Source organism: Propithecus coquereli, unplaced genomic scaffold, assembly GCF_000956105.1.
Source record: "Propithecus coquereli isolate 6110/MARCELLA unplaced genomic scaffold, Pcoq_1.0 Scaffold153, whole genome shotgun sequence".
Taxonomy (NCBI): Eukaryota; Metazoa; Chordata; class Mammalia; order Primates; family Indriidae; genus Propithecus; species Propithecus coquereli.
Window position 1 is genome coordinate 2,526,638 of NW_012139747.1, and position 8,852 is coordinate 2,535,489.

Below are 8,852 nucleotides of genomic sequence, written 5' to 3' on the forward strand. Positions count from 1 at the left end.
GTTCTGTGTACACTAAGAAATAAAATGGTCAACCCATTCTTTAGAATGCCAAAAAAAATTAATAAGCAACAGCCACAGAGGCATTAAAAAAATGTGAACACTTTTATGCTCAACTTAACTATCATTGCAAATCATAAATTTTCAAAAGACTATTAAATATTTAAGCAATTATGTGGTTTTATTACTATGAGATGTCTGAACAAAGAAACTAGAATGATTAAACATAATTTTCCATTCTATGTGTGGAATACCGCTCAAGAGTGGTGGTTTATGAAAAGCTTAGAAAAACGAAGCACTATCTTCAGTAGTCTAAAAAAAACCTGATAGACCAATCACAGGATCTAAGAGAGTCAGGGTTTAACAGCCTTATGGTAATAGTAAAGAAGTATTTTAGGATTATTTAATTTGCCATGTAGGCTACAAAAACACATATGCAAAAGGAAAACCAAAAAGACAGCTACGAGAAATGTTACTCTGTAAATTAAAGAATATTCATTTTTACTAATCTAAAATACTCACCTCTATGTTTAACATTAATGGTTCTTCACTTTCTGTTAGCACTAAATGACTTACTCATAGTTTTTCATGATTGGGATTTCTTCTATTAGATAAGAAGAATGAAGATGTAGGCAGAGAATAAAAACCAAAAACTGACATGAAATTACAACAAAGCAAATGAATTTCCAAACAGAGACAGATATAATATAAGGAAAAAAAAGGTTTTGGGGGCTTTATTTTTACAAAATGAGTTATTTTAAGCAAAGAGCACATAGAATTTAACAGTACAGTTGACCCTTGAACAACGAGGGGGTTAGGGGGACCAATCCCCTGTGTGGTTGAAAATCCCCATATAACTTTTTGACTCCCCCAGACCTAACTACTAATAGACTACTGGTGACTAAAAGCCTTACTGGTAACATAATTGATCCACATATTTTCTACGTTATATGTATTATATATTGAATTCTTACAATAAAGTAAGCTAGAGAAATGGAAATGTTAAGAAAAACATAAAGAAGAGAAAATATATGTACTAAGTGGAAGCAGATCATCATAACGGTCTTCATCTTCACATTGAGTAGGCTGAGGAGGAGCAAGAAGAAGAGGGGTTGGTCTTGTTGCCTTGGGGTGGCAAAGGTGGAAGAATCTCCACATGTAAGTGGACCCAGGGAGTTCAAACCCATGTTGTTCAAGTTCACTTGTACACTATTAATCATTTCAATCATCAAAAAAAAAATATTAATAAAGAAAAGAACAATCTGAGAACTGATTGCATTAACGGCAAGCTAGGTCCTTCAGACGAACCCTTTCACTGAGGACAAAGTTGTATGAAATATTTTAAAGATATTTTTAAAAGCTTCACAAAAATTAAAAAAGAAAGAAAAGTTTCAAAGAACTGGCAAGGTAGTGAAGAATTACCATGTCAAAATCAGGAAGAAGGTAATAGCAGAGGATGACCCCAGTGTTAAATACCTGTTTTCCCCTGAGATCATCTCCTATTTCCTAAGCCACAGAAGAAACAGCTGTGAAACTCAATGGCAGTTTTAGCAGCGTTTCAGGGGCAAGAGGACAAAAGTTAAAGGCCCACAGAAGGAGGGAATTTCAACTAGTATCCCCTGCACAGGATCCCAAGGGATATAATTGCAGGGAAATGATCAATCTGAAGTAAACCAGCCCTCACATAGACTTGTATCACTGGCAGAAACCAGAGAACCTGAGGCCTAAATACTTGGAGTAATGTGGTTCTAGAATGACCAAAATAAATTAAAGTTTGCCCTGATCAAAAAAGATACCTTCATCACACAAAGTTAACAAGGTACACAAGTAAATGAGAAATAAGTATCCTGTAAAATAATAAAAAAAACTGAAAATATACGAAACATTGAAACTCTCAGAGGATATTAAAAAAATATGCTTACCTGGTTTATAGAAATAAAAGAATATGTTGAAACTATCTGCAATGAGTAGAAAACTACAAAAAGTGATATTGCTGAGTTGAAAAATAGCCAAATAAAACTTCTAGAATGAAAAATACAATAACCAAGATTAAGAACTCAATAGCTAGGTCTATCAGCAGACTCAACACTACTGAAAAGACAATTAGTGAACTGGAAAATAGGTTAGCCAGAATGCAGTACAAAGAGACAATAGATAAAAAATATGAGAGTAGAGACAGGTAAGATAGAGTGAAAAGATCTAATATATATTTAATTGAGTCCCAAAAGGATAGAAGACAAACAGTATCTGAAATCATAATGGCTTTCATCAGTTTTCATATTCCAAAACTGATGAAAGATACCACTCACAGTTAGTGAAACCCAACAACAAACTCCAAGCTCAATAAATAAAAGGAAATCTACTCTTAGACACATTGTAGTAAAATTACTGAAAGACAAGAAAACTTTAGAAACAGTCAAAAAAAATCCAGAGAAACCTCAAAAAAACTGAAAAAAGTTAGTCTGACAACTGACTTTTCAAAAACAACAATGAAGCCAGTAGAATAGCATTGTCAAGGTGGGGGTAGAGAGGACTGCCAACCCAGAATTTTTTACCAGTGAAAATATCCTTTTCAAGTAAAGACATTCTCAGACAAATTAAACCTCAAGAAAGTTTGACACTATCAGACACTCACTAAAGGAAATTCTCAAGGGTGTACTTAAGGCAGAAGGAAAACGATTCCAGAGGTATGAGATTTAGAAAGAGCACAGGGAATGGGGGAAATGTGGGCAAATTCAAATGAGGGCAGTATGAAACAGCAACATTACCTTCTGTAGGATTTAAAAAATTAGTTAGGATTACAACACAATGACAGCATGAAAGCTGTTTAAAGGTTCCTAAATTGTCCAGGAAAGTAAAATAGTAATTACCACTGGACTTTATTTAATAAGGGCACAAGTCATAATTTCTAGAGTAATCACAGAAACTGAGAGTCTACTTTTCAAACTACCTGAGGAGAAAAATGGATGAAAAATATTTAATCAATCTAAAAGAAGCCCTTAGCTAAAAAAAAAATGCGAAGTGTTAATAGAGCATTTGTATAGTTTTATACTAAGAGACTGTATAACTATACACATCAGGACAAGTCTAAAAGACTAGGCCTTTTTTGTTCTTGTTAGGGCAGGGTTTAAAAAAAGTGTTTATGGTTAAAGAAATTCAGGCTAAGAAAATACTTTTAAAAAAATATTCAATCACTATCTACAGGTGTATACAATACTGTGCATGTGAGTATGCTTTGAAGACAGTGTGAGAATTTGTTTGATTCTCCCCTTTACGCTACATATAGAGACATACTTCCATTAATAAGTCACTAGAGGATTAACAAGTACCTTGTAGCTCCTCTTCTATCTCCTCTTCATCTTCGCTAGAAGAAGCTAAGTAGGCTTGAAAATCCATATCCAAAAGCTCTTCCTTTTTAAACTTCCTGTTGAGTGTTGTAATTCTTTCATGATCAGTCTCATCCCAAGTGATCTCCACCTTTCATCAACAAATAAGAAAAAACAACCCAAAATTGTTAAAGATTATATAGTTAACTTGGCTGTTTAACAGTAAGTTAAAAAAAGTTAAAACACACTAATACAAATACATGAATGGCATAATTAATGGAGTATCCTATTTGTAAAAAGGGAATCATTTCTAACAGCTTGCACCTTTGCCTTCCTAACTCTCTGCTATATAAAGGGTATGCCATTATTGGAAGTAAAAATTAATCAGTGTGTGGGTTAATTATGGTGAAAAAAAATAAGCAAACGTACTGGTGAAAAAGTTGCCATTATTATGAATCAGTGAAAACATGTCTTTTACCTGGAATTCTAGTATTTCAGGAGGGTGAAAGCACATTAAACTCCCATGATATATGAATTCATCTATAACATGACTGGTCTGGTGATTGACCCCTGTCCTCTACACAGCCCCTATTCTCAATAGGGTCCTGCTAGAAGTTTTATCTTCATCACAGGGTAGATCCCATATCCTTGTTTTTCTTTTCCCTCTCAGGCCAATCTCCCCAGATGAGGACAGCAAAATAGGTATCAATTAATGAAGATATCTTTAAAATCACTGCTACTGTTTTAGAAGTTCCAGGTAGTCACAGGATTCAGAATGCCTATTTTGATAATTAAGTCTGAGCTGATAACCACCAAACTGCTGCTGGAACTGGGACATATGTTGGTAATACCGCCAGGACTCAGGAACTCCAGACTGGCTGACTGGATGGGTTGGGCTGGCCCTGGTCATTATTTTGGTCCTGAAAATAACATAACTTTACATTTTATGTGACTGAATATTTTAGACTTCACTTATCACATAATGGTAGGGTTTTACTATACTCAGTAGCTAATTAATGCCACACAGTGCCCACCACAGTACAACAAGTGACAGATACAGCATCTCTCTCTGCCACCAGCCCCTCCTCAGAGGAGCATAGTGGTTTGTCACACAGGAAAGCCAGAGAGAAGCCATTGTGGCTGCTGTAGAGTACAGCTGTGGGCAGAAGATTTACAGGGAAAAAGAAAAGAGAGAAGGCAGTCAGCTAAGTAACAAACTATTTCAACAGATAAAAACTCTTTGGCTGTTTGTTATTAAGCATTAATGTCACTTCTATTAGTCCTAAATTATTCTACATCATTTGTTTTTATAATTTTGGATTATATATACAGAAAAATGTGCTCCTATTTTAAATTTTCACGAGCTTTAACTGTGACTTGAGATATTTGCTAGGATGTTAATAACTGATATATTACTTACTAACGAACCTAGTTGAATAAGTGTGTGTGAAAGATAGAAGAGAAAAAAATAAACATTAGAAGGTAAGTGACTTAGGCTTAAAGCTATAAAAGGAATCTGAAAATAGGTTCAAACAGATGTGGTAGATAAAAATGCAAACACAGCTGTGTCTCATTTCTATTTGTACTTGCGCATTTAAATTTTGAATACTTTCCATTTCTAAAGATGCTATAAGAAAATAATACACAAAATCTCTTTTTAAAGCAATAGAGGGTACACATTTTTAAAAGTTAAGAAATACCGTTGACGTTCCCATTGCAGCAGATGTGAAATATTTTGGTTTATATGTTGTTAGATCCACTTCTGAGGCTACATCTTTGGGCTCATCATCAAAAGTAATATTATCTGGTATAAACCTAAGACGCAAAGAAAAAATAAATTTACTTAAACATATGCTACAGTGATAAATAACCAGAGTTTAGATTCTCATCTAATTAGTTGTAGCTTATATATACATACCATATAAAAGTTTGTATAGAACACATGAATAGAAGAGGCAAATAATGTTAGAAATAACCTTGGCATAAAATTTTTGAAATTCATAAGCTATAAATCTATAATTCCACTGAATTTGAGCGAATGCTGTATAGATAGAAAACCTGCATTAGGAGTCAGTTAATGTGCGTCAGGTGCAAGCACATGTGGGTCCCTCATGTTTCAAAAAGACTCCTGTAGCACAGTCACTGGCTATATGGTATTTTGAAGATCAAACAGAATTATCAACAAGTAAGCATTCTGAATGCAAATTACCGTATACATGAGGTGTCACTGAAAATAAGGAAAAGCTTAAGGTTCATTCTTCAAGACTAAAAAATCTTAACCATATTATCTTGCAATTTCCATTTCACAAATAACTAGCTGTTAAATGTAAATTAGCCACTGTAACTATTTGATAACTTTTAGCCATCAGGCTAGGGAATGGAAAAAAGAGTTGAGTTAAATAATCTACGTTTTATAATTCACGCAGATTTCTGTTTAAATACCCACACGAAAAGCATATGCTATATATTTTATCAAAAATACTTTTGGGGGGAGAATGGATAACTAAGGTTCATTAGGTTAAATAAAAGTTTCCTCCAGATACACTCATACATAGACTTAGAAGAAAATATTGGCCTGAGATCAATATTTTTAAACACTATCCCATATGCTTGCTTTAATATATATTTGGGATAGAGGGAAAAAGGTTTCCTTAGATAACTGGATGGCAGTAAGAAACTCAATTTTCTTTTCTGATGTTATGTATGACAAAATAAAACAGGGAATGTAAACTTTTTTCATGGTCACCGACCTTATTTTCTAGGCACTGTCAGAGCTTATGCTAACACTGCAAGAAAATGTACCAAAAAGGAAACAAAGAACAAAATGATCATGAAAAGAACAAGTTAATGTGAATTCATAAAATCCCAAGAGTTTGACATTCAAACAAATGTTTGGTAACTACTATTTAAACATTCAAAACAATAACGTCCTATTGAAATTGTTAAAAGAGAAGTAAATACCTTGCCTGTCGTGATCATCCCATTTCTGCTATATACCACAGCATGCTAAAATCTTACCCCAAATTAACAATTCAAAATATTTCTTTGTATTTTTCTACCAGTCTGAATATCTTTGAAGCATGAAAGCCATAGAGACTATGAAATCATGCATCTTTTTCTGAAATATTTCATTTTGAGAACAAAGCCTGTAACAAAGTTGGATCTAAAGAAGTGAATTCTATTGAAAATGTCACAATAGAATGGTTTACTGGGTTCAAAAAGACTAGGCCAATGATAAAATGGTAGAGTAGTTCAGCTTCCTGTTTTCTTAGAACTGACATTCACAACCACCTACGGTTTTTAGCTCTGGTTCAGGAAAGCCTGAGCACATGGTGAAAATAATGCCCAAGTCTGAAGACAATGCCACCAATACCATTCATCCCCTGAAACAGCAGTTAGAGCAGCGCTGTTCAATAAAACTTTCTGTGATGAGGGCAATGTTCTGTATGTGCTGTCCAAAATGTGACCATTAATTACTTGAAATGTGTCTAATGTAACTATGCAACTGAATTTTTAATTTTACTTAACATTAAATACATTAAAATAACGAGATGTGACTAGAGGCTACTGTATAGGGTGGCATGGATCCAGTACACTGGAGACACCCAGTCTATTAGCAAATTCCTCTGCCCCCACCTCATGTCTTTTTAAAAGTTACTTCATCTGGTTCCTAGTGCTAAAAAGAGTTGTAAGGAAGTATCACTGCATATGACACATCATCTTAAGAACACAGCCAACATGTTTGAAAGGACAAAAACGTGGGGATGACTCGTACATCTCATTCATTTTATTTCTTAGGAGTGATGCTCCACGGGACAGAGTTCATCATCAAAAAGTACTTTTAGAATACAAAACAGAGAGCACTACCAGTTCAAATATTTTATGTCTTATAATCACATTATGCTATAAGATTAAATTGGTAAGACCAGATTACCTTAGATCTATGAAGGAACAACTACTTTCAAATTCCAGGCCATCACAATCCTCATAAATTTTACTGGCTGTTTCAGGAGAATCACAGTCTACTACTGCATAATAGTATTTCAGTCGTTTGAACTGATAATCTCTCAATTTTTCTCTAGAGGCCCTAAAGTGGGAAAAACTCATTAAGCTTACTTACATAGAAACACAAAAATAAACTGTTTCAAGAAAAATACATTACAAGCTGTCCTTCATTCTAGGCCATTTTTCCTTCATGACTTAGCCTCTATGAACATTAAATACTTAAGTTCAGTTTATTATTCTGACAAGGTACAGGTATTTGGATTAGAGTTAAATATCTGGAAAAGGAAAGTGTGAGAATTTTATGTGCTTATCTATAATTTTATTTCTTAGAATAGTTATTTTGCTTGTTTTGCTACCACATATAGCCTTCTCAAGTAAAACCACTGGAGAGGATCACTGTATTATAAAACATGCTGGGAAAGCATTAGTTCTAATTACAAAGACATTGCAAACTGTTTTTTCCAGATTCCAGTGCTGTCAAGTCTAAAAGGTTTAATTTCACTTAACTACAACACATTTTTTAAAGGTCTTCATCTGCCCTCTTCTGCCACCAATTTAACCCTTTTTATTAAGTGCACAAATAGCTCCACCTAGTGGCTTAAAACTAAACTATCTTATTTTCTATACTGCACCATGATGATAAAGAACATTTTATCATTATTTTTCTATTTAACTCTCAAATAAGAAAATTATATAATTTGAAGGTAAAGAATGCTTCAATGCCACTTAAATGGAAAGTGACACCTCATACAAAAAGCAAAACTTATTAATTCACAGCAATGATGTAAAGAACTCTAAGTCAGTTTAATCATGAAAATATTTTTCAAACACTACAATAATTATTTTCATGAATACAGAAATATAAATACACACACAAAATGTTGGAAGAATGTGCCACTTCTGACAGACTTGAATCTGTTTTGCAATCTGTTTTGTCCCTATTTGGCACAAGGGTAAACTTTAGTCTTAACCATCAAGGTGACCAGAATTCCAAATTAGTGACATGAACTAAACCTCAGAAGGTTTAGTTTTATATTCTATAGTAACTCAATACCAGTCCTTTTCAGGGGCATCTTCAGGAATATTTGATAACTCTACTGGTCCTTGAACTTGTTCTTCCTTCATCCTCTCCTTTCCAAACTCTGAAGGATATATCTAAACACAAAAAATAAGATCAATGTAATTTATATATTCCTTTTCATAAATATTCTAACTTGTCAAGGTCAGGAATTCTAAGAGTCACAATTTGACTCAACAAAAACAATAGGGATGACTCACTTCCAAATTCACTATAGGAAGCTAAAGCATCCTGAGGAATTTCCCTTAAGTCATTTTGGCTAGAAAATAACAGATATAGGGCTTGGGAACAAAAACCAGAATATCTCCTCCACACACCACCTGAGACCAGATGGTTCTGGGATCCAAAGGAAAAATTAAGAAAAGCAAAACAAGACTCTAAGCTCAAGGAATTCTAAATGTTAACATACATAAAAAATGACTGGATTAAATGGTTTACATGAAAGA

The 8,852-nt window shown here is 33.9% G+C and overlaps 1 protein-coding gene across 1 annotated transcript in view; it reads right to left on the reverse strand.

The window, feature by feature from the left end:
* The window catches only part of ESF1 (ESF1, nucleolar pre-rRNA processing protein, homolog (S. cerevisiae)), a 76,520-nt gene that overhangs the window by 59,753 nt on the left and 7,915 nt on the right, over window positions 1-8,852 (reverse strand). Inside the window, 4 exon segments of the mRNA XM_012640423.1 lie at window positions 3,327-3,474; window positions 5,024-5,138; window positions 7,258-7,410; window positions 8,383-8,505. Coding sequence (XP_012495877.1) covers window positions 3,327-3,474; window positions 5,024-5,138; window positions 7,258-7,410; window positions 8,383-8,505 — 539 coding nt within the window.